Genomic DNA, 26,988 nt, shown 5'->3' with positions numbered 1-26,988 from the left:
TGCCTGGCTCACACTACAGGAGTTCCTAACCGATTGTGAAATCTGGTTGCAGCACACACTTAAGGAGAATCTTTGCAGATTTTCTTCCCTCAAATCTTAAAGGGTCATTCCACCGGTGGAGAAATGAATATGTATTGAAAGTGGGTCATATATGTAGTAGAATAGTATCATAAATTTCTAATTTGGGACCTTCTTGGCCGATAAAAGGCAGAAAATGACTTTTTAGTGCTTGTGGATTGTAGACAACAATCCCCATAGTGCATTGCAATGCTCAGCTCCGCAGACCACTCCCACTACAGTAGCTAGCTTAACTGCAAGATATTTGTGCAATGAACCTGCCACGTTAGCGTATTAACAAAATGAAAATAATCTCACTTTATAGAAAGACGACCATTTGACCCTGTTGGCTTTGGCTGACGTTGCCAGTTGACGTTAGGTATTGTAAAGTAGGTCTCCAGGACGCCGCTATCCATATGCGGTGCGAAACTCGGGTGAGCAACAACACACACGTCCGTGTCATCCTCCGATTCCGTAGCACCGCTGGAATTCTCGGCAGCAGACAGACTCTTGTTCTGGGTCCATTGGCGCACAGTGAGAGCACAGGCACCACCAATCTGCCCCAGCTCGAGCCATTGCGGGCTCCTCGTCCGCGGCGGGCAGATCGTCTGCATCGGCTGTGGTGGCAGCAGCTTCAGCCGCCTCCGGTTCCTCCATAGCCCTCAGCTGCTCGTCGCTATACTCATAAAGGCAGCCATGAACATTCGTTTCTACCATAACTTCGTCAAAATCCAGATCCTCCATAATGCATCCGTCTGCGTATTCAGTACCTTCGTCCATATTTTCAAAAAGTTTCTGCCGGTGAAATCAAGCGCACTGGCACTGATCTGATAGGTCTGTTAGCGCATTAGGTCCAACCCCCCTATGGTTTGAAAGGGCGGGAACTAGTGCTTGTAGTCTTCACAGAAATCCCCCCCTTTTACACTTCCTCCTACAATGACGTAAAATGACGATTTTTGCGTCATTGTAGGAGGAAGTGAAAAAGGTAAATAGAGGATTACTCTCGTCTCAGGGGAAAATGAAAGAGTGTTGCACGACCATTCAATAGTATGACTGGATTTCTAACAATGGAAATCTTAATGCAAATGGGTGGAGTGACCCTTTAAACATGCTCACACTACAAGATTTGAAAATCGTGGCGCATCACACACTACACAATGTTATTAAGATTATCGTGCCAGAGGAAGCGCTTTGATATGATTCCACCATATCAAAATCCAACAGAATCCAACAGATCGGAAGCAGAAAAGTGGATGTAGACAAAATATCTGTCCTTCATATCAAGTCATATTCGTGAAAAGATTGCCTGTGACCAAGGAAAAATCATCCTTTTAACATTTAAAGTCCCTGTAAAGGCAATTTAGAAAAAAATTCTAAACACATTATAAATGTTAGAAATGTATTGCTAAAACATATTACAAAGACTGTGAACTGTGAAGTACTGAATTGTGGAGTTAGACCGTTAAACAGTTTTTCATCATTGCTGTGTTCCGGGTTTTTTGGGCAAGGCTAAAACAGGTCTCGATGACGCACTGGAGCCCCTGAGCTCCTGGACACGCCCCTACTTGATGACGCACTGGAGCCCCTGAGCTCCTGGACACGCCCCTACTTGATGACGCACTGGAGCCCTGAGCTCCTGGACACGCCCCTACTTGATGACGCACTGGAGCCCTGAGCTCCTGGACACGCCCCTACTTGATGACGCACTGGAGCCCCTGAGCTCCTGGACACGCCCCTACTTGATGACGCACTGGAGCCCCTGAGCTCCTGGACACGCCCCTACTTGATGACGAACTGGAGCCCTGAGCTCCTGGACACGCCCCTACTTGATGACGCACTGGAGCCCCTGAGCTCCTGGACACGCCCCTACTTGATGACGCACTAGAGCAACTGAGGCTGGCCGCTCCCCTTACAATATAAATAGAGCACATTCGCATCAGTTTGGCGCTCAATCGCGAGTTACTGTCAGTACTATTATAGTTACTACAGCGTACAGTTTGCTAGTTATGTCTTCGTCACGGAAATGCATATCTTACTACCTGGATGCGATCATGTATAGAACAGATCGATGTCCTTATTTAAATTTCCTAAAAACGATCACATCAAGAAGAGGTGGATTAATTTTTTGAAGAGCCACCTTGATGGAGAGCTGAGGATCACCGCCAAAACCCACCTCTGTAGTGATCATTTTACACAGGATAGTTTTATAAACTTTCGTCGGAGATTCACTGGGATTCAACTGGGATTCACTGATAATCCACTGTTACTGGTGAATGGGGCCGAACCGACTATCTCCCACCTCGGCCTTTATCCTCCCGTCGCGCCGACAACTGGTGCCATCATCGGCAGTGCGTGGCCACCAATGAGTGTAAGTTTGTGTGCTTATGTTATAACGTTAATTAACATAATAAGCTGCTAGGAGCATCCATTCCGGCTGTAGCGGGTGACAGTTGAGTGTGGCAACGGCAGCTTTACCGAGAGTGGGCGTGGTTTCAGCGCAGCCAGAGGACACGCCCCCAGCGTTTGAGAGCAGAGAATACTGCTCATTTTTTCAAGATTTTGATAGCTTATTTTATGTACTTGCCGGCTTTCTTTATCATTCAAATTTGGCTGGGTGGCTAATAACACATTTTTCTGTGATATGACAAACTCAGAACACATACTTAATTTTGACTTTACAGGGACTTTAAGGATATTTCTAATGAATGGCGTCAGCTCTGGTCAATGAATCAATGCCATTGATCTAGTGATGCATCAGCTTCAGCGTTACCCATGCGCCGGATTGCGGCTCAGCTGAGCCTAAAGTGGAGCTCAAAGTAAAAATTAAATATTAAAATGATTAACAGCTTGTTTCATTACATCTAAGAATAAATCCGAATTTTTTTACATTTCGTTCAATGAACAGTTTTAATGACTCCCTCAAAGGCAGTCAAGAATCTGGATGTGTCTCTAGAGTCAGACCTTAGTTTCAGTAGTCATGTCAAAGCAATAACTATATCAGCATACGATCACCTGAAAAATATTGCAAGAATTAGATGCTTTGTTTCCAGTCAAGACTTAGAGAAACTTGTGCATGCTTTCATCACCAGAAGGGTGGATTATTGTAATGGACTCCTCACTAGCCTTCCCAAAAAGACCATGAGACAGTTGCAGCTCATACAGAACGCTGAGCAGAACCAGAACATATGAACATATCACACCAGTCCTCAGGGGCCTCATTTATAACCATTGTGTACGCACAAAACAGGCCCTGAAAGAGGCGTACGCCACTTACGACGCACAAGTTGTGATTTATAAAAACAAACTTGACGGGAAAATTTGCGCACCTGCACGCAAACTCTGACCCATGCGTACGAACGTTTTGGAGATGGAGCAGTTTGGCGACACCGATGGTGAGCTGGAGTTAAATGTCTTTTTGGTCACTTTTAGACAGAAAATCTAAAGAAAATTATACATATACAGAAAGATAATACAAATTTAATTTCACAAACCAAGCCTATCACATGAAGCAAACATCCATCCCTTCTTAAATGTCCGCCCCAGCGAGCGCATTTGGCTGTTTAGTGAAACTGACGCATAGCATAACGCATCTAATACCGTAAATCTTCATTATAAGTCCTAATCATAAATACAGTTCATATTCACAATAACAGTTTAAATAAAACAATGATTTAAACTTTGTTTTACTTCTGTTGTAAAGATTTAGATTAAATATGTATTAGATTAATGTAGTTAAACACTTAAATTACATGAAATCATTACTGAGAAGTTACAACATTTTTTATATTCAATAAATAGAAATATTTGTTGTGGATGCAATGCTTTCGAACACTTTTCCTCTTGCATGCTGTGTTTTAATGTTTTAACTAAAGAGATAATTGCTTATCATGATTGTCTGAGAAAATGGTTTCGTGCAAATAATTCACAGCAAGGTCTATCTGTTTCCATTAAAAACACAAATCTATTAAAAATACTCTTTGGCCAGTGGAAAAGATTAAGAAAAACTTTCTCCGAAATGTATTCTATACTATTTGATTTATTTATTCAAAAACAAGGCAAGGATAGGCTACTAGTTTTTATTAATGTAACTAATGTGACAGCACAGCCGCATTTCATATTTTCCTAATGTCTTGTACTGTTAAACATGTTATCACGTGGATGAATAATCATATGCAAATGATATGCAGATGAGGATGTGCATAGTAAAACTAGGCGTTGTAAGCTCCATATATGGTTGTTTCGGGGAGGAGACGCATGAGCACAGTCTTCCGCTAACTGGGATTTATAAAGTGAATTCTGCGCAGGTTCTGGCGTACGCACGGTTTTATAAGTCTGAATATTTTTTTGAGTACGCCATTTTTAGCTTTCTGGCGCACGTACACTTTTAGTAAGTATCCTACGCACAGTTTTAGAAATGAGGCCCCAGGTCTTTACACTGGCTGCCAGTTACATTTATGATTGATTTTTGAAGTATTATTACTGGTATATAAATCATTCAATGGCCTAGGACCTCAATACATTGCAGATATGCTCACTGAATATAAACCCAACATATCACTCAGATCATTAGGATCACATCAGCTTGAAATTTTGATCCAAGATGGCGCCGCGGATGGCTGCCTCGGTGTGGAGCTCTCCAGCTATTGTGTTGTTTTTGTTAGTTTGTTCTGCGTTTAGTCATTCTTTTCCTATCAGTTTCACCAAAGACGAACTACTGGACATTAGGAAACACACACCAGAAACCTTTTCTACAGTTTTTGATTATTCGGACGTTTTGCTGGACATTCTCGTCGGAGGGGCAGCGTTGTTGTTCAAACGCGCGTTCAGACGCAAACGCGGGAAGCGTGCCGGCGCGCTGGTTAAACTCCGCGAGCGCGGCCTGCGCACTGCACTCCCCAGCATTCATCTTGCGAATCTCCGATCCCTTCCTAACAAAACGGATGAACTTCTTCTCCTCACCCACACTAACAAGGATTTTTTAAACTCTGCTGCTTTGTGCTTCACTGAAACCTGGCTGAGTGAAGCCATACCGGACAACGCAATACATCTGCCGGGCTTCCAGCTGTTCCGAGCGGATCGCATCGCGGAGCTAACGGGGAAAACGAGAGGTGGTGGATTGTGTTTCTACATTAACGAAAGTTGGTGTTCAGATGTAACAACACTGAAGAAGATGTGCTCTCCTAATTTAGAGGCACATTTCATAAACTGTAAACCCTTCTACTCGCCTCGGGAATTTTCCTCTTTCATTCTCGTGAATGTTTACATCCCTCCAGACGCGTGCGTGAGCGTGGCGCTACAACAGCTGGCTGAACAAATATCTGAAACGGAACAAAGGTACCCAGACTCTCTTTTAATCATTCTTGGGGATTTTAACAAAGCAAATCTTTCCCGTGAACTACCAAAATACAGACAGCACGTTACATGTCCCACCAGAGACAGTAATATACTGGACCACTGTTACACCACAATAAGAAATGCATATCACTCCGTCCCACGGGCAGCTTTGGGGCTCTCTGATCACTGTTTGGTTCATCTCATACCGACCTACAGGCAGAAACTGAAATCAGCTAAACCTGGAATAAGGACTGTAAAAAGATGGACTAATGAAGCAGAGCAGAATCTACAGGCCTGCTTTGATTGCACTGATTGGACTGTTTTTGAAGCTGCTACCAATGATCTGGATGAGCTCACAGATACTGTAACATCATATATAAGTTTCTGTGAGGATACATGCATTCCTACCAGGACATTCTTATCATTCACTAATGATAAACCATGGTTTACTGGGAAACTCAAACACCTTCGTCATGCCAAAGAGGATGCTTACAGAAGTGGGGATAAAATCTTGTATAACCAGGCCAGAAACAGATTGACAAAGGAGATCAGAGTTGCTAAAAGGAACTACTCTGATAAACTGAAAAACCAGTTTTCATCCAACGACCCATCATCAGTCTGGAATGGCCTGAGGAACATTACCAACTACAAGTCACCATCCCCTCGATCTGTGGACAATCAACACCTGGCTGACGATTTAAATTCATTTTACTGTCGGTTTGAAAAGCCCTCATTCACACCACACACCCGGTCTGATCTGCACTTCACACATTCAGCATCACCTCCTGTTCTCCAATTATCACTCCCCCCTCCTGCCATCCAACCTGAGCTTAAGGTCTGTGTGGAGGACGTGAGCCGAGTCTTCAAAAAACAGAAGACTAGGAAAGCTTCAGGCCCAGACGGCATCTCATCTGCTTGTTTAAAAGCCTGCGCTGACCAACTGGCCCCGGTCTTCACGCAGATCTTCAACAGATCATTGGAGCAGTGTGAAGTTCCCTGCTGCTTCAAACGCTCCACTATCATTCCTGTCCCCAAAAAACCCCAAATCACTGGACTTAATGACTACAGACCTGTCGCTCTCACGTCTGTGGTCATGAAGTCGTTTGAAAGACTGGTGCTGCCCCACCTGAAGGACATCACTGGACCCCTGCTGGATCCCTTTCAGTTTGCTTACAGAGCAAACAGGTCTGTGGATGATGCAGTCAACATGGGACTGCATTATATCCTGCAACATCTCGACAGACCAGGGACTTATGCAAGGATCCTCTTTGTGGACTTCAGTTCGGCCTTCAATACCATCATGCCTGGTCTTCTCACAGCCAAACTGACCCAGCTCTCCATACCATCCTCGATCTGTCAGTGGATCACCAGCTTCCTGACGGACCGGCAGCAGCGAGTGAGACTGGGGAAACACACATCCAAGACACTCACAATCAGCACTGGTGCTCCCCAAGGGTGCGTTCTCTCCCCACTGCTCTTCTCCCTGTACACTAATGACTGCACTTCTAAAGACCCCTCTGTCAAGCTCCTGAAATTTGCAGACGACACCACTGTCATCGGTCTCATCCGAAACGGTGACGAGTCTGCTTACAGACTGGAGGTTGAACAGCTGGCTGGCTGGTGCAGTTATAACAACCTTGAGCTGAACACGCTCAAAACAGTGGAGATGATCGTGGACTTCAGGAGGAACAGCCCAGCACTCCCCCCACTCACCATCATGAACAGCACTGTGGAAGCAGTGGAGTCATTCAGGTTCCTGGGCACTATCATCTCTCAGGACCTGAAGTGGGACAATCACATTGACTCCACTGTGAAAAAGGCCCAGCAGAGACTGTACTTCCTTCGCCAGCTGAGGAAGTTCAACCTGCCACAGGATCTGCTGATTCAGTTCTACTCAGCCGTCATTGAGTCTGTCTTGTGCGCTTCCATCACTGTCTGGTTTGGTTCAGCTACCAAATCAGACATCAGGAGACTACAACGGACAGTCCGGACTGCGGAGAGGATTATTGGTGCCCCCCTGCCAAACCTCCAGGACCTGTACTCTTCCAGAGTGAGGAAGAGAGCAGGTAAAATCATCACAGACTCCACTCACCCTGGACACCACCTGTTTGAACTGTTACCGTCAAGACGGAGACTCAGATCACTGGCCACAAGAACATCTCGGCACAGGAACAGTTTCTTCCCACAGGCCATTTCCCTCCTGAACAGTTAACACTCCTCCCAAGGCATATGCCTGTAAGTGCAATACTCCCACTGTTTAGTGCAATATCCCACAACCCAGGTGATACTTATATGTAGATTTATTTATTTATAATATTCAAAACACTGTAAATAGGTTCATAATCTGTAAATCTGAAAATGTCTATTCTGACTAAACCCAACTGTGATAGTTTTATTCTCATATATTTATATTTTTATTTTTTATTCTTATAATTTGTAGTATTATGTTTCATGTTGTATTTGTATATGTCCACTGGAAGCCTCAGTACCAAAACAAATTCCTTGTGTGTGCAAGCACACTTGGCAATAAAGCTCTTTCTGATTCTGATTCTGATTCTGAAATACCAAGGGTTCACTCTAAGCATGTTGAGACCGCCTTTAGCTACTATGCCAGCCGTAGCTGGAACCTGCTTCCAGAAGAGATCAGATGTGCTCCTACAGAAGTCACATTCAAATCCAGACTCAAAACACATCCGTTTAGCTCTGCATTTACTCAATGAGCACTGTACCACTGTTCGTCCGACTGTTCGTACTGTATTTTATTTTGTTTTAATTATTCTGATTTATTTTGATTATTTCTGTATTTTATCTTTTATTCTAAACTGTTTTAATTATTCTGATTTATTTTGATTATTTTAATTTCTTCCATGTAAAGCACTTTGAATTACCATTGTATATGAAATGTGCTATATAAGTAAACTTGCCTTGCCGCCACCTAGTGTCGTAACAGTGTAACAGCACACTGAGTGACAGTCTATATCACGCAGAGACGAGAGACAATACTGGTGAAATATGGTGAAAGCAAAAAAAATAATAATAACCCCACAAAAAAAATTTTCACACAGAGAGCCCCTTGTAAAGTGAGATTCGAGGATCGAAACTAACTGTTATATAACAATGATCTAACAAGCTCAGTGTCAGGTTTATGTTCTGTTATTATATTATGTGGACCCTTATTTACTTCTTACTTCTTTTTACTCCACTTTTTTTAGTTTCGGTTTCATTACTCAACATTTAACTTTACTAGTCCTCGTGCCTGCTGACAACAGCGTAACACTTATTTATTTAGCAATAAATAAATAAATAAATGAAAATAATACCGCATATCACGCTGTTGTCACTCAAAATTACCTCAATGGATATTCCATCACCACAGCCCTAACGTTACTTGTCTCTTATTGGCTATTGTATCAGTACTGACGTAATCACAAACGTGCTCATCCCGATAAATATCAAACTTGTTTGATGTGATCGGGACGAGCCCGATTTGTGTGAGAGCAGATCGGGTGGTGCAAGATTCAATCCGTGAACGCCTCACATTACCAGATAATCTGCGCCGAACATCAGAACCGATCGAGGTCCTCGACAAGATATTTTCTCCGATTCTCGGGAGGGGGAAATCGGGCATAAATCGGCCTAAAACTCCTGTAGTGTGAGCCAGGCTTTAGTTGCCAAGGAAATATTGCTATTTTTTTTTTATCTAATTGCAAGGTTTTTCATCATATATTTACATTTCATTTCAGCTTTATTTCAATTAACTTTTATTGTATCAAAATTTTTTAATTAACAACTACAAAGCGAAATTCAGCAGATTTCCCTCCGAAATCAGTGCAAATAAATTCCATATTTAAGAAATTGAATCAGCTGTAGGTCAGTGCTAACACTTTAGTCTATTATCAAAATCTTAATGTCAGTGCTAATTATATATATATTTTTTATATATATTTATATATACATTTTTTTATATATATGTATATATATATATACATATATATATAAAAAAATGCATATAAATGATGAGCCTCAGACATTTTGTATATGGCTAATGAGATTCAAAACCTATCTTACCCAGGAAATGGTTGGTGCACAGGCTTCGTAAACATGGAGGCATCCTGCAGATGGCGGTACAGAGCAGCAGGATTGACATCTGAGAGTCTGCTCCTTCATGGCTGCCACTGAGGTCACTGTCATAGCGCATTCCATTCAGCAATATATTTGCCACCTTGGGAAAGGATAAAGATAAAAAAGAACATGCAAAGTTCAATGCCAAGTTGCATACATGCAATATTAAATTTCGAATAGATTTTAAAGTTTTGCTTTTTGTTTTTAAATCTCTACAGAATCTAGCTCCCCAGTACCTATCTGAACTGCTTCACCCAGAATTTAAGTCAAGATCCCTAAGATCGGGGGATTCGAACCTACTTTCTGTCCCATGGACCAGATTAAAAAATAGGGGTGACCGTGCTTTCGCAGCTTATGGACCCAAGCTATGGAATAGCCTCGCCTCAAATATCAGATCTGTCCAAACTCTGACACTTTTTAAACCTTTTCTGAAAACGCACCTTTTTTCATTAGCTTTAAATGTACGTTGATGTGTCCGTCTTTTCTCTTTGACGTGTATTTGTTGGTTTCGTGCATGTATTGTCTACCTTTTTATTGCTTTGTTAAAGGGTAAGTTTGGCGTTTTACAAGTAAAGCCCTGTTTTAAGATCGTTTCTGGTGAAATCGAACGGTTAAGATTAAAATTTGGACACATGCTGCTGTCCCGAGAATTTTAGGTTTTTGTGTTAGCACCCCCCCCCCCCCCCCACCTATACAATGGTTTCATAGGTGCCTTGGAACAATCATTCATATAAATGCATTCAATTTTAGTTTACAAAGACGTGAAACTCACCGAGTGGCCTGGGGTGTTCACTGATATGCTCACGCAAAAATCGCTGCAAAAGATGCTTTCCAACAGGTTTTATCGTAGTTTTTGGAAGAATGTCCGGTTGTGAGGCGTTGGAAAAATAGGTCCACAGTTTTACAACGAAAGGTAAAACACCTGTTGGAAAGCATCTTTTGTAGCGATTTTTGCGTGAGCACATCAGTGAACACCCCAGACCACTCGGTGAGTTTCACGTCTTTGTAAACTAAAGTTTAATGCGTTTATATGAATGATTTTTCCAATGCACCTATGAAACCATTGTATAGGTGGTGGGTGCTAACACAAAAACCTAAAATTCTCAGGACAGCAGCATGTGTCCAAATTTTAATCTTAACCGTTCGATTTCATCAGAAACGATCTTAAAACAGGGCTTTACTTGTAAAACGCGAACGTCTATCCTTTAAGCACTTTGGTCAACGACAGTTGTTTTTAAATGTGCTATACAAATACAATTGTATTGTATTGTATTGTAATATGCATAGTCAAACCTACAGTGCACACTGACCTGCTGACTGAAAGTGACGGTGCGTCTACGACCGTTGTCCAAGCCGCCGCTTTGAGTAATGAGCGGGTCCTCTATTAAGGCCAGACTCTGAGGACGCTTCAGTATCCCTGAGGAACTGCCTCTCTGTGACCCCGACGCCTCACTAGGATCCGCGGGTTCAATGGCTTGATTTTGCTCATCAGCTTGCAACTCTTCACTCGCCTGCAACTCTCCGTTAGGCTGTGAGTGTGTGTTTTGCTGTGAAACTTCATTTGCACCAGGTGTTTCACTCTGCCCTCGAGGCGGGGGCGTTTCTCCCGGTGGCTCTGGTTCTAATGGCTGAGGAGTCTGCTGTCCCGTGTAGCATTCAATCAATACTCTGTCTATGTAGGAGGTGCCTAAGGAGGATGCAAACTCATTAATGCCCGTGAGCGAGTTGTCCCGACTGATGAAGCTGCCGTATTTGGGTGTCAGAGGACTGAGAGGGGAGATGGGGCTGGTGAGGCCTGCGTAGAGACGTGCGTTAGCGCTGCTCGAGCGACCCAGCGGATCCTGGTAGCGGTAACTGGAGAACTGGCTGTTATATAGGGCTTCTTCTTCGTCCTCTTCGTCCTGCTCGACGGCAGCTCCAGGAGGAGGCGGGGGGGAGGGCGGGAGAGGGAGGTTGGGGCTCTTCAGGTTTTGGCCGCTTCTGGTTTGAGGCTGGGATTTAGCTAGAGTTCGCTCAGGAATACTCGTGAGGGTCATGGCCGTGGTGGCGGCGAGGATGATGCTGGTGAACAGGTATATGACCCGGAGCTGGCCACCTATTGACCTTCCGAACTCAGTATTGCCCCAGTTAATCCCACCCACAATGTAACCAAACCCGCCTCCAAGGCCTGAGGTAAATGAAAGATGCAATAGTTAAATGAAAGAATAGAAGTGAAATGATAGATGCAATTAGCCTGGGAAAACCCAGACGAACTTCCGGCAAATTTAGATTTGCTCTGCAAGTTAGTCTGGCGAAGAGCCCATTCAAGCTCATTTCCAATCTTTCCAAATCGAAGCACCAATCACAAACGTTGAGGCGGGCTTTACAAGATGACAATCGATCTGATTGGTTTCAGGTCTATCCAATTGCGCCCAGAGGCATTTGAGCGACATCCGTTGGTGACGCCCCTTTGGAAGTGAGCTGTGAATGAACCTTCCCCAGACCCTAACTCAGTTACGACTGAGAAGGGACTGGTTTTAACCAGGCTAAGATGCAATAGTAATGTGGCTCAGTGTTGTTATTGTTAAATAAAAATAAAACTGTGCATATCATTTTGTGTAATGTAAATAAGTTTAAAATCAAATCAAAGGTAACACTTTATTTTACAGTGTCCTTGTTACATGTTACATGTACTTATCATAGTAATAACAGTAAATTATGCATAATTACATGCAACTAACACTCAACCAAATCCTAATCCTACCTTAACCCTATAGTAAGTATGTGTTGTTAATTAATATTACTCAGTACTTAAATATATCATTATTACACTGTAACAATGACACCTTAAAATAAAGTGTAACCAAAAAATATATAAATGTTAGATGAAAAACTTAAACAAACATGAGAAACGTTGCCTTCACAACTAACTGAAATAAGTGTTAAATAAACTAAACTACATAAACTAAAACTAAATAAAACTTGTAAAAATGACAAAAGCACATAAAATGACAGACAAAAGGTATATAAACATAAAAGGACAAACAAATAAACATAAAAGGTAATTCACAATATTAAATACTATAGTATACTGTAAATGATACTAAAATAACACTTTTTTTCAGGGAATTGATTTAAATATAGTCAATTAAAATGTTAATGGGTCTGAGAGAACTATATTTTTTTATAAGTAACTGAAAACATAGTAAAATTAACTAACTGAAATAAATAAGTTATGGTTGAAGTACTAAAATTACTCAAAATAAAATTGGTATAAAATAAATTAAAGTACTTAAAAACTTAAAAAATGACAAAAACATATATCAAAGATACTAAAAATAAAACTACAATTGAACTGAACATAAAAGCTAATTCACAATATTAATAAATACTATATTAATATATAAATAGTACAGATTTTCAAGGAAATTATTTAAATTATGGGACAATGTGTTAAATTAACCTGGGAGAACTATACTTTTATAGGTAAATGAAAACATTTAAATTAAAAACATTTAAAACATAAAAATTAGCCAAAATAAATAAAATTAAAAAGGCCACAGGGCATATACACTGACAAAAATGACAAAATCACATAATACAATTACTAAGACTTAAACTAAAATTAAAATATAAATATGAAAAATTAAATAAAAATGTAAATATAAAAATTAAAGCCAATTTAAAATATTAATAAATACTATAGTAGTATATAAATATGACTAAATATATTGGTTTGAGAAAAAGATATTCATTAAAAAATGCTTTAAATGAATAGTTAACCTTAATTAATCACAAAGTTTTACTCTAACCTGCCAGAAGAGCGTGTATATTTAGGCCTCGGTCTTGGTCTTCTGGGCTACACACATCCATCATGTACGCATGACTGGGGTTGTCAGCTGAGTCCGCGCTGAAGTCCATCAGAACCACACCACACACCGTCAGCACGATGCCCCACTTGTGATCCAGGGCTGTGTCCGCCACTGCTGATCCAATGTCCCTTCCATTCAGCACCAGTGTTAGACCCAGCAGAGCCCCTACAAACACAACAACAGAACAACATTACCACCAACTTCTCGAAAAACTGAAGTTTCAATACCACATATTAAAATGCAAAGAGTTCGAAACAGAAAAAGATTCTGAGCAATTCGAGCAATTAGTGAAGTTTGCAATAGCTAAATTCAGTACTGCTCACCTATCGCCAGGGCAAAAATAAAAGGTCTCCTGCGGCCAAAGCGAGACGTACATCGGTCACTCCATCCTCCAAGAATTGGTTGCAGTAGGAATCCTGACAATCATAAAAGAAGAGGGAGAACAAAAAATAACTGGCTAAATAATGGTTCTAAACTGGTATTGCTATATGTAACAGAGGCCAGTTAATAAGAGCTGGAGGTTAAGTGTCTTGCTCAAGGGCACATCAGTCGTTTCTTGGTACTGAGAATCGAACCCGTGACCTTCAGGTTACAAGTCCAACTCTCTAAGCATTAGGCCACGACCTAAACTAGGTTCAGAGGGGTGAGTGTAACGATGAGCTGTGCAGGGAAACCTCACTCCCCTGACCTCAAGAAGTGCACTAGCGACTGACGCTAGAGGCTTTGACGTCCTTGGCAGCGCACCCGCATCCCATGCTGGAAACGCTCGTTCGAATAGTGGTGCAAGTAGAAATTTCCATGTTTTATGTAAAAAAAAAATTACATGTTAAATATTTATGTTGTAATATAAATATTATATGAAAAACGGAAAAGAAATGTTGCCTTGGCAAACGAACTGAAATAAATAATTACTGAAGCTGAAATTAAAATATAAGTTGAAATATTAAAATTACAAAGATTTAAATTAAAGCTAAATGCATTTTTTTTAAAGTCAAAAGCTCATAATAAAATTAGGAAAATTTGATTAAAATGAAAACCTGAAAATATAAAAATATTTATAATAATAATATAAATACTATAATATTAGATCAATAATACTACATGTTGGCTGCAATTGCAACATAGAAATGGCAAAAAATTAAATAAAAAATATGTTGCATGTTAAATATATATGTGCTGCAATATAAATAATAAATTAAAAACTTAAACATAATTTTTTTTTTAAATACTAGAAATTTTGCCTTGGCATACTAACTGAAATACATATTTACTGAAGCTGAAATAATTTTTTTAAGTTTAAGTACTAAAAAAACTAAAATAAAAATAAATTAAAGTTAATATAATTATTTTTAAAAATTAATAAAAATGACAAAAGCACATAAGAAAAAACTACACTTATAAAAATAAAGGACAATTTAAACTATTAATAAATACTATATATAGATAATACTAAATGTTGCATGTTAAATATATATTTTCCTTTTCAGGATATCCAGCTCATTCTTTTCAATATAATGAAAGAGAATGCTTTTACAAAGTAATCCATGTGTTCTTCTAAAGGCATATAATAGCTTTGTGCGAGGAACAGCCCCAAAAGCTTGGCATCTGCTCTAGCTTCGAGAAAAAGCTTTTTCAGGAGAAAAGTATGGATTTTTGAGTCTGATTTGTGAACGAAGTAGTAGAATATTCATTCACAAATCTGACTGATACAGTATTTGAAAGACCCTCAATGATCTGTGACTGTTTGCATAAGCATAGATCTGAAGTTAGAAGTTAGTCGTATCATTTTTTATTTAAGATTGCACATAAATAAAAGTAGATCGGTCTAATTTGAATCCGAGACTGATTACCCCTCGACCAGTTTTAAACACAGTGGCTGTTTCTGCAACTGGACTCTGGTTACGTCAGTTAACAGGCAACTTCAATTTCTGTCTGTTTTTTATACAGAGATATCACATGGCTTCAGAGGCCTTTGAATATGAATATTTAAATTTCATATACTACTTTTATGTACATTTATGCATTTAGCAGATGCTTTTTTAACCAGTGAATAATTTATAAATTTGTGAGAATGGAACCCATGACCTACACACCATGATCTACTGTTTAATCCACAGGAACATTCATCATTTGCCTTATTTTTTAAGCTTTACAATCAAAAGTCTGCGGGGACATTCAAAAATGTCTCCTTTTATATTCCGCAGCAGAATCATTTGTTTGAATTAATCATTTAAAGGCTCACTGAAGTGCCTTGGAACACGCAGCTTGAAACAGGAAGCTAAGGCGGGACATATTGAATGGCTCCTCCCCCTCTTCAAACAGCCAATAGCGTTTAGTTAACCTCACAGACTGCAAGTCGTACTTGACAGCACCATTGAAATGAATCTGAGCACTGATGATACGTTGGATTCAATAGTAGAGGTTTGAATAAATTCTAGCCATTTCATTCTTAACCAACGTACAGTTGGAAAACCGAATAAAACTCGAGCGTTTGAGCAACCGAACGGTCGCTTTGGTCAGGTGGTATTTATAGAATAGGGGGCGGAGCTTTAGATTCTGGAAAGCATTTGATTGGACAGAAGCTGAAGTTCGCGATGATGTCATTAAAATCCGTGATCCATTTTAGTGAGAGACTAAGTTTTGAATGCTTATATCTCCTAAATGCGAATTTTATCAATGCTTTGGAACAAACCAGCAAATCCATAACATTAAGGCTAACATATTCACACTAAAAGCTAAAAAACTTACATTTTGATGATTTCAGGGGGCCTTTAATATCTACTTACCTAAGATTGGACTGATGAACCACACAAGACTGTAGAACTGGTCGGGCAGCCCCATCTGAAGTAACACAGGAGTAACATACGCCGTTTCCATCGCGTAGCTGAACTCGATACCAAACAAGATGGATCCATTGAAGAGAAGCTCGGGGAAAGTGCGTCTCGGAGGCAGTTCGCTGAGGTCGAGCTGCTCCAGGAGACACGGGGTGTTCGGTGGCGGAGGAGGAGACGGTCTGATCAGTTTCCGACGCTTCGGGTGCCTCTGGAAGTTATTGGCTCTGTGACTGAGGTGCCGTGTGGTGGACGCTGGGAAGCTGGACGTCTTGGACAGAGTGGGTCTCCATGTGCCATCCTGGGCAGTCCCGAACTTCCCCCCCACAGGACTGGACAACAGGGGGTCGCTCGAGGTGCCCATTCCTGGAGATGACATTCTGCTCACACTGCAAGGGGAAAAAAAAAGAAGTGTTGATGCAAATTTCAAAAGACATGGAAAAGCAATCTATCACCGCTCTCAGAGAGCGCTCTTAGGTCATGGTGACATTGAGATAGGACAAGATAAACAGCATAATTACATAAAGCCATCACAACAGGGGGTTTGTGCCTCAAATCAGCAGAAACGTATCGTGATGAATGAAGCGCCATTGCTTCAAGGTGGCCAGTGATATAGATATGACACTTTCCTCGTGCACACGACTCACTGCAACCAATGCGCAGAGTGTGCAGATGCGCAGTGCACATGTGGTCTCTTCGTAGCTGAGGAAGCAAAACGCATAACGGCAGCCTTCTGAGAAACGCACCAGGCGTGAATAAAAAGAGCACGTGATCTTCGATTAAAAGATATGTGTAATTGGCTAATGGATGACAAAGAGGATGCTTAGAGAGCAAAGCTGCTGCACTTAAGTGGTGCACTAATCACCCCAATCATTTGATTTCAAGGCAAAGATTATACAATCGACTCCTCCACTCGTTTGTTCTTTGTGAGAGGCGTGCACATGAAAATATTACCTTTATCCGGGATGCTCTTCATGCATTACTGGTTTGCAAACTGCAGACGGAACGGCAAATCATGTTGACGCTGCTGTTTAACGTTTCTTCCTCCTTCGTCCTTTCTGGCGCAGTCATTTCCCTGCTTTTATCGTGCTCCTCCGGTCTTCCCCTGTTCTCTCATCTCTCCTCGGCTGAGGCTCGGTTCTCCCTCGTGACGTCACGGCACCGCCCCTCCCGCGCCAATCTGCAGCATCAGCATCAACTGAAAACTGACACCTTTCTTAACGCTTCAAACTCATAAAGGGACAGTTCACCCAAAAATGAAAATTCTGCCATCATTTACTCACCCTCAAGTTGTTTCAAATCTGTTTGAATTTCTGTCCTCTGCTGAGCACAAAAGAAGATAGGCCTATTTTAAAGAATGTCTGTCAGCACTCATTGACTTCCATTGTAGACCTATTTTTTTCTATACTATGGAATTCAATGGGTTCATATCAAATATATATTGAAAATAATCATCATAAATTAGGTATCATTCGAAAGCTTACGAACTCAAAATTCACCCTGTGAAAGGCGTTTTGAAATTGGCCGTTATGTTACAATGGAAACTATACTCTAATTTCTTTTAGTGGACTCATCCACAGTGTCAGGTTACATAGCCTATTACTAAATTTATTTTAACTACTTTATAATCAAAACCTTTTCTAATCTTGACAAAACACATGTCATCCGAAAGGTCTGAGTCTCAAGGTTCCATATTTTGTATAGTGATATTTGGACAAAAATGTATTGATTTGTTACAGGAGAATGCATTAACACATTCATTGGAATGTGGGTGACGTGACACGTGGCTATTTCTGATACAGTGCCTAAACAAAATCCATAGGAACTTCAGTTTTTGTGAAATCAACTTGGTTAGACATATGGCTTTGATTTTCTCGTAATTTTAGAGCAAAAATTTTGTAAAACATTTTTAGCTCAGTAGCTACATTTGATTTAGAGTAAATTTAAACTAAAACAGTAATATTCCAAATTATTCTTAAATTTCACCCATTTAAGTTTGGATAGAGCATTTTTTAACAACTATTCTCAAAAAGAGGGGTGACAGTTAAGGCCCGCTCACACCGAGGACGATCTATAAATATAACAATAAAGATATAGTTCTAAAAATATTTCTCAATATTAAAGAATAGCAGAGTTCATACCACAGCTATAACGATAACGGCACAGAGAAACTATATCATTGGAATCACTTTAAGAATGATTTTATCCAGCTGATGAACCATAAAAACATTTACAGCCAATCAGAATCCATCTTCCTGTAATGAGCTCGAGCATTTAAAGTGATAGACAAGCACGATTAGAATAAACAAAATGATATGGTCGGCTGGTGTTGATGCTAATATAGTTATCGTTATATTTGTCTTTATTTATCTTTATAGTTATCGTTTTTGGTGTGGATGGGCCTTTAAGAGGTTAAAAGCATATGGACCTTCAAGATGTCAAGGTTGACATCATAGTTGGGTAAACTTCTATAGCGGTGAATGAGAGACAACATTAAATATATTTTTTGTGTTCCCATTTGCTCAACTAGCAAAAGAAAAACTCCACAATTATGTGTTTTCACAACTTTAGAGATTGATAAAGGCAGTCAGAAGAGAGAAAGATTAACTTGACTGAAGTCAACTTTACCGTCAGCTGTAGCATTAGAAACACCCTCACAGCAGCGTTAACTAGTTTCTTGTTTCAAAGGTAATACAAAGTATAGTGTTATAAATGTAGCCGACATACATAAAAAATTAAAAAATATAAAAAACTTTGCAGGATGTTGATGATGACTGCCAAAACGCGTCATCACAGTTTTTGAAAGGGGTCCATTAAGGAGTGGCAGACAGCTTGGTTAAACCCCTTTAAATATTGCATTAATAATAAAACTAAAGAAATACATTTTAAAATTTTGCATACCATTTACCCTGTTAATTCTATAATTCCAAGGTACTCTGATATTGAAGATTTATGTCCCTTTTGTAAAAATGGGAAAGAGGTGTTGACGCATGTTGTGAACTTCTTCTTCTCAAGTGTAGAAAAGATAGAGTTGCAGACCAGGAGATTGTTGAGGTATAAGTTCTTTATTTCGTCGCTGTAGTCATCTCAATCAAGTCTAACTAAGGGAACTTTACATTGTAGTTTATATACATTTCAAGAGGAGGAGTTACATAAAGGTGGAAACAAAAGCATGCAAATGAGGCATCTGGGTTAAGGATGTGCCCTAGACTGAGAGTGTTACCAATCCTAATCCAATCAGCATAACAGTGTAATGTAAATATCCTAATCCAATCAGCCAGACTCTTCACCGATACCTTCACATTATCTTAATGGCCAGGCAGTGCATAAAGACAAAAGGTGATAGTCTCAGTGCTCTGACCAATTTAACTTACAATAGAGAGCTGGACAGACAGGAACAGGCAGGTTTGTGACATCATTTACCTTAGATACAAAATTCACACTAATAAACTTTCTCAGTTTCTATGCTATTGTATTGGAAGCTCAATTATACATTTAAAATAAAATTTGTAATCCTACAGTTCCCCCTTTGAGAGTTCTAAATAACTCTCACAAAATACAAATTTAAAGACTTAAAAGTTCATTCTTGTAACTTGTGATCGTTACAGGCACATAATGCGTGTTCTATGTTTGCTTTGCTGCAATTGCATGCTGACACAGAAACAAACATGCAAATTTAGGGTCCGTGAAGTTCTTAAGGGTAATAGTCTTTTCTGTTTGGAACTGTCATTTCTTTGTGAGGGGCGTGAGTCATTTGTTGAATGAAACACTTGATACTGTGGACGCATAGATAGTACGCTATTAGAAGAAATAACAGCAGAATTGCTATTTCCTTTATCCACAGCCAGGGTTTCCCAATCAAGTTTCCGAACCATGAAAAATTTACTTCAGTCATCTGGTGTAATTTTGCTGAAAGATCAAGAATGTCTTGTTGGATTTTGTTCAAGTTCTCTGTTGGATCCATTAAAACCCGGTGCAGCACTCAGGTCCGATGATGGTGCAGGCTCCTTCCGTTGCTAGAATGTAATCTAAGGCCACTCTGTTCTGTAAGATCATTATCTTGTGCGAAGCGAGAGTGTCTGTGATGTTACTGGTACGACAATCTTGATCATGTTGATGGATGACTGAAGGTTTCGTATGTGAGTCTCTGCGTTGTGTATTTTTTTCTTTTTCTTTTCTTTATCCTTTTGTGATAGTTGGCTCGGAAGAGGGTCAAGTTGTTTCTTGAGGTTTTCTTGTGGCTTCATACGCAGATGACGAGGTCAGTGCGTATGGGTCTCGGGAAGTCATCAGTGGTATCTGCACAGAGTAAGAAAGAAAACAAAAGACAGGAGAGCAGTATTTGTTCAAACACTAGGGTTGTAAACTTCCGAGTCTGCTAAGCAGTAGAGCAGTATTTGTTCAAACACTAGGGTTGTAAACTTTTTCTGGGTCTGCTATTGTCGTTCCATCTCTCCCTATTTCTTAATCCCTTTGACACCTAAAGAACAGTGAGGTAAGGATGGACTAGGATAGGGCCTATGAGGGAAGTCTTCACCCCAGGGTTAACCCCCGAAGCCTATTGCATTCGGTTCTTCCCGGGGCTCCTCACTGGTTCTGTGTCCTAACCTATCCCTGTTGGTGGGGGAACAACCTTACAGTGTGTACAATGAGTCCAGGTTTTCCTTCCCTGACACAATACTGCAGCGGCTGTAATCAACATCACTTGATGTGGCCCATGCCACTTTGGTTCTAATGGCTTATTTCTGAATGACTTTATCATGACCCATTGACCTGGGATGATTGTGTGTCCCCCTTCTGGTGAAGTCTGCCAACATGACTCAACTCTCCCTCTGGCACTCTGTACCGCCTTTGTTAGGTTTTCACAGTAAGCAATCAGGGCATCTGAGGTAATGTGTACATCAGCATTTCTAAGATCAATCACACCTGGCATCTGCATGGGGCGTCCAGTAATAATCTCATGAGGGCTCAGTCCTACTGTTCTGTTAGGTGATGCTCTCATACTACACAGTACTGCTGGCAACGCTTCAACCCATGGTACTCCTTCCTGATGCATTTTGCTTAGCCTGATTTTGATTGTTCTGTTTGCACGTTCAACCTGTCCTGATGCTTGTGGCCTATAGGGGCAGTGACGGTTCCACTTAATCTGCAACATTCTAGACACTTCCTTGACTATCTGTCCTGTGAAGTGTGTACCTTGATCTGAGTCAATCCAATCTGGTAATCCCCATCTGGGAATGAAATCAGTGACAAGACATTTAGCAGTATGTGCAGCTGTAGCACGCCCTGTTGGATAAGCTTCTACCCATCTTGAGAACTTGTCTATTACTACCAAAACATCAGTTTTTCCCTTACAACGAGGCAATGATATGTAATCAACTTGCAGGTGACGAAATGGTCCTGGTGGAGCTGGGGTATGTGCTGCTGGTGTAGTGGCTGCTGGTATATCATTATTTTTCTGACATGTAACACACCTCTTGGCTGTTTCTGTGGCTACATTTCTGAATTTTGGATTCCACCACTGATTTGAGAACCTGTGATTCATCGTTGCTGGACCACTGTGACCTAAACTGTGTATTTGTTGAGCCAAATATGGCAGCAGTGATTCGGGAGCGACATACTTTCCCCCTTTGGTCCAGCAACCAGATGAATCCACTGTGGCTCCTTTGTCTAACCATGTCCATGCTTCATACAGAGGAACGTCTTTGTACAGATCAATTATTGATTCAGGAGGCATAATTGTCTTCTGTGCTGCACTACCTGAACACACTTGTACAGTTGCATAGAAACAAGCCTGTTTAGCTGCCATATCAGCAAGAGCATTACCTTTAGCTTCCGTAGTATTAGTTGTGAGATGTGCTTTCACTTTGATCACTGCTAATTTCTTTGGAAGTTTCATGGAAAACATTAGATCTTTCACTAATTCAGCATGCTTAATGGGGGATCCAGCAGAAGTTAGAAACTGTCTGGTTTGCCAAATGACACCAAAATCATGAATTACCCCAAAAGCATATCTGGAATCTGTGTAGATATTAGCAACTGATCCTGAAGCTAGCGTGCATGCTCTTGTTAGGGCTACTAGTTCTGCAGCTTGAGCTGAAAAATGATCTGGAAGACGTCCTGAAGCTAACACTTCCGTGGTGGACGTTACTGCATAACCTGCTCGTCTGTTACCTTCAATTACTTGAGCTGAACCGTCAACAAACAACTCAAATTCTGAATTCTCTGTGGGAGTTTCTTTTATTTCACTCATAGGTGTATATGTAAGCGTAACACAATCGTGTGTCATTTCTCCTTCATCCTCTAACAAAACTTCAGTCATAGCAGACATCATACATGAGGACGGATTCGTGACAGGTGCACGCTGTAAGACAATATTCGGGGCTGTGAGAGTTGCTAACCAATTTCCCCAGCGAGAGGAAGTGACAGAAGTGACTTTTGCTTGATTCATTAATGCGGACACTGCGTGCGGACATCTTACGTTTACAGACTGTCCTAACACCATTCCTGATGAAGCCTGAAGCGCTAGATGCACTGCCTGTACTGCTCTGAGGCATGGGCCCATACCTTGAGCTACTATGTCAAGTTTACCAGAATAGTAATGAATTGGGCGTAAACTGCCCCCATGATCTTGCATTAGACATGCAGTCATGAAGCTTAAATGTTCATGGACATAAAGCACAAATGGTCTATCAGTTTGGGCAATTCCTAATGCTGGTGCTTGACATAGTGCTCTCTTCAAATCATTGAACGCTTTGAGGTGACATTCTTCCATACAAACAGTATCAGAATCTTTACCATGGCCTTTCAACAAGTCATAGAGCGGCTGTGCAATTGAGGCATAGTCTTCAATCCAAGGTCTACAGTAACCTGCTGTTCCTAAAAATGATCGGAGTGTTTTAATGGTAGTAGGCGGGGGTATGGCTTTGACTGAAGCCGCTCGATCCTGTGTAATGGATCTATTTCCTGCACCAATTGTTTGACCCAGAAATGTGACTTGCTTTTTAGCAATTTGAGCTTTGTGAAAGCTGCATTTGTGTCCTTTCTTATGCAAATAGTCCAACAATGATGCCAATTCAGTTTGATGTACCTCGTGATCTGTTGAGGAAATCAAAATATCATCGACATATTGGATCATAGTGGACTGTTTTACCGGACATTCTGGGTCACACAAATCACGTCTGACAGCCTGATGGTATATGGTTGGGGAGTTTTGAAATCCCTGTGGCAAACGTGTCCACTGGTATTGCTCATAGTCAACTGTGAAAGCTAACCATGGCTGGCTGTCAGAGTGCAACGGTACAGAAAAGAATCCATTAGACATATCAATTACTGAAAAAATCTTACTCTCTAATGGTATGCCATTACAAATTGTGGAAGGATCTGCCACTAGAGGGGTGATTTTATCAATATTTTTATTGGCTACTCTGTAGTCTATTGTAAGTCTCCATGTCCCATTGGATTTCTTGATGGGCCAAATGGGTGAGTTACAGGGACTGTTGGTTTTAACTAGCACTCCTTGCGTCAGCAACTTTTCTACAATAGGTTTGATCCCCTGTATAGCTTCCTTATTGATCGGATATTGTTTGGTGACCGGAGGTGGAGTCCCCGTCAATTTTATTGGTTCTACACCTGTCAACAAACCACAATCATCCTTGTCTTTAGCCCAAATTGGATGATTCTGTAAGAAAGCATACTCTGGAGGGATTACATTATTGGTAGAAACTTGTGCTGAGGAAATTTGAATGCTAGCAGATTCTGAGGACACGTCTAAAGTTAGATGTATTTGTCTCAGGAGATCCATGCCTAAAATTGCACCTGTATTTAATGGAGCACATAACAATTTTGTAGTCAGAGTTTTTGGGCCAAATTGTACATCTATGGGCGGGGTTTCATACAAATCAGAATCTTCACCTATTACGCCAGTTAAAGAAAATTTGGTTTTCTTGTACGGAATGTCTAAACCTTTAGCCAATTTTGTAGGAATTATGGTAATTTCTGCACCTGTATCAAGCAAAAAATAAATTTCTTTCTCTTGTATGCTACCTTTCACAAAAATTCTTGTGTCATTATGATGTATTACAGGGGTAAGGTAGCTACTCACAGCCCCAACAATTAGTTTTTTTCCTGGTCTTTTTGTGCTCTTAAAAGAGCCTGAACAAGCTGTCCTAAAGTTTCAGTGGACACTTGTGGAACTGCTTCCGGGTTGTAAGCAGGCTGAGAAGGAGCAGAATTATGCATAGCATTTCTTTTTGTATCTTGCAATTTCTTCCTACACTCTTTCTCCCAATGTCCTAATCTTCCACAATAGTGGCAGCTCCCTTCTTTTTTAGACCACCTGTTTTCTTGTTTTGCTGTGCTAAATGTAGCTGCTGCTGCTACTCTCACTTTGGTTTTAACATCAGCATCTCTTTCCCATGCAGCTAACCTGTCAACGTTACTTCTGAGAGTTCTGTTAGACCAAGTTAGATCTAGGAATGGCAAAGCTCTTCTGTATTCGGCTACAAGGCCATCTGACCAGATACGAATTAGTGGTCCTTTGTCATCGAGCACACTTTCGGAATCATCCACTATTCCACTGTAAGTTATGGCTGACTGACAAAACCGTTCAGTATATTCATTTACCGTTTCTTCTTTCTTTTGTACACAGCTAGTAACTCTAGACCAGTCTATTTTGGGTCCTAAGATAGTCTTTAGGATTTTCAAAACACCTTCTCTCATATCGCCTCTACTGGCATGTTGTAGTTCAGAAGTCACTGCAGATTCAAAACTGTTGAATTCAGAATCAGTTAAAATTTGTGACATTAACTGTGTGACTTCTGTTAACGACATGTCATATAGACGAATTTTGCTGATCAATGCCCTTCTAAATTCAGAAAACTGTTTACGTGGTGAGGGTAAACTCTCAGAGAGTCGTTCTATATCCTTAGGTCCAAGGGCTTTTGCGACAGTTTGTATTCGGACTACAGAAGGGTGGGTAGAAACACTTTCATTTTCCTCAATTCCCTGTGATCTTTTTCTAGCTCCACACACATAAACTGAATTAACAGGCTTATCAGTGACTGATTGGACGGCTACATCTGTTTCAAAGAACGTTCGTAAATCAGGGTAAATGTTATCAGGCTGACTTACTTCTTCCCCATCAGTTTTTTCTGCATCTTTGTTGCGGTTCAATTTCTTGGTTAAAGAGGAAACTTTAGCCCGGAGCTCATTAATCTGTTTCTCTAGCTCTGAGTTGCGTTTAGACTGTTCTGTAGCTAGTGCTAAACCAAATTCTCTATGGCAACATATTATGCCTTTCACATTGTTCTTGCGAATACTTGCTCCTAGTACTTTTTTACACTCATCTACCGACCAAGTTTTGTCTGGATGAATCTCATATTTCTGCGTTAGTTCTTTTCTAACTTTCTCAGTGACTATTAGGTTCATTTGTTCTCCTAACAGTGTTTTAAATTCACTATCTGACCACAAAGGAGTCGCAAGACCAAATTTTTCAGTTGTTGGAACCAGCCTAGCATTCGTTCTAACCATTTTGTGGATTTCTTTATCACACAATCAAAAACACTAAAACTTCTCTGATCAAAAGAGTCTACACTTATGTCACAGATCAAACTGTTGATAAACCTTCCTTGTTACCAACACATCACATTTAACTTCCCTGCCAGAAACAGAGGATGAAACACAAAATATTAGCACGTTACGCTAATCTTCCCTGAAAGAAACGGAAAGGATCTTTCACCTTCCTAACTTTTTAGAGGATAAAACAAAATTACTAGCATGTATTGCTAACTCTTCCCTGCCTGAAACAGAGGATCAAACTTTCCTCTCTAAAAGAAAAACTTTTAAAAGGGTAGCCAAAATAAATAGCCTGTAAGACTACCTCTTCTCTGCTTGCACAGAGGCTAACAATATTTTAACTTGAATGCTAAAATCTTCCCTGTCTGCACAGAGGATACCAACAACTTCCCTGACAATTCAGAGGATCAAACTCTCTTCTCTAAAATAATTTTTTTTTTAGAGGGTAACACCACAAGGTAACAAACAACAAAACAAATAATTAGCAAAATAATACTAATCTTCCCTGCCTGACACAGAGGATATCTTTTTAACATGTGATGTTAAAAACGTCCCTGCCTGAACAGAGGATATATTTTCATCTTTAAAAGACAACTTTTAAAGGATAACTTTGGGTAATCAAACACTACAGCTGTCTGATAACTCTTTCTCTGACGGCACAGAGGATAATTTTTACTGGTTTTTCAACGGTTCTTTGAATGGAGTGAAACTGACCAAATTATTGTTGTATGGAAAAAATTCCGTCTGGAAACTCAGTCAGAGATCTTTGTTGAGCTTGGTTCTGGAACTCAGTTAGCTTTGTTGAGATCTTTGTTGAGATTCAGTTCTGGAACACAGTCAGCTTTGTTGAGATCTTTGTTGAGATTCAGTTCGCGAACTCAGGCAGCTTTGTTGAGATCTTTCTGGATTCAAAAGATTCAGTCTGGAACTGGAAAGTAAGATCTTTGTTGAGATCTTTGAGCTTTGAAGTTTCAAAAGTTCATTCTTTGTTGAGTTTCAGTTTCTCCATCCCGGTCACAGGGCACCATCTGTTGTGAACTTCTTCTTCTCAAGTGTAGAAAAGATAGAGTTGCAGACCAGGAGATTGTTGAGGTATAAGTTCTTTATTTCGTCGCTGTAGTCATCTCAATCAAGTCTAACTAAGGGAACTTTACATTGTAGTTTATATACATTTCAAGAGGAGGAGTTACATAAAGGTGGAAACAAAAGCATGCAAA

General features: G+C 40.4%; 1 protein-coding gene across 3 annotated transcripts in view; it reads right to left on the bottom strand.

Annotated features, from left to right (window-relative positions):
• The window catches only part of slc45a1 (solute carrier family 45 member 1), a 41,579-nt gene extending 24,232 nt beyond the window's left edge, over positions 1 to 17,347 (bottom strand). For 2 of the 3 annotated variants that reach the window (XM_077204142.1, XM_077204141.1), the window contains exons 1-6: positions 17,150 to 17,347; positions 16,151 to 16,584; positions 13,688 to 13,780; positions 13,305 to 13,529; positions 10,824 to 11,680; positions 9,460 to 9,613 (exon numbers count right to left, since the gene is read on the bottom strand). In XM_077204142.1, the coding sequence (XP_077060257.1) occupies positions 9,460 to 9,613; positions 10,824 to 11,680; positions 13,305 to 13,529; positions 13,688 to 13,780; positions 16,151 to 16,574 (1,753 nt within the window). In that variant the 5' untranslated portion in view covers positions 16,575 to 16,584; positions 17,150 to 17,347. The remainder of the gene's footprint in view (positions 1 to 9,459; positions 9,614 to 10,823; positions 11,681 to 13,304; positions 13,530 to 13,687; positions 13,781 to 16,150; positions 16,585 to 17,149) is intronic. The other variant, XM_077204143.1, reaches the window with a different exon arrangement.
• Between the last annotated feature and the right edge of the window lie 9,641 nt (positions 17,348 to 26,988).

Source organism: Siphateles boraxobius, unplaced genomic scaffold (assembly GCF_051911475.1).
Source record: "Siphateles boraxobius isolate OS27281-9 unplaced genomic scaffold, OSU_SipBor_1 5, whole genome shotgun sequence".
Classification (NCBI taxonomy): Eukaryota; Metazoa; Chordata; class Actinopteri; order Cypriniformes; family Leuciscidae; genus Siphateles; species Siphateles boraxobius.
The sequence above is the reverse complement of the archived record's forward strand: the minus strand, read 5'-3'. Positions and strand labels throughout refer to the sequence as shown.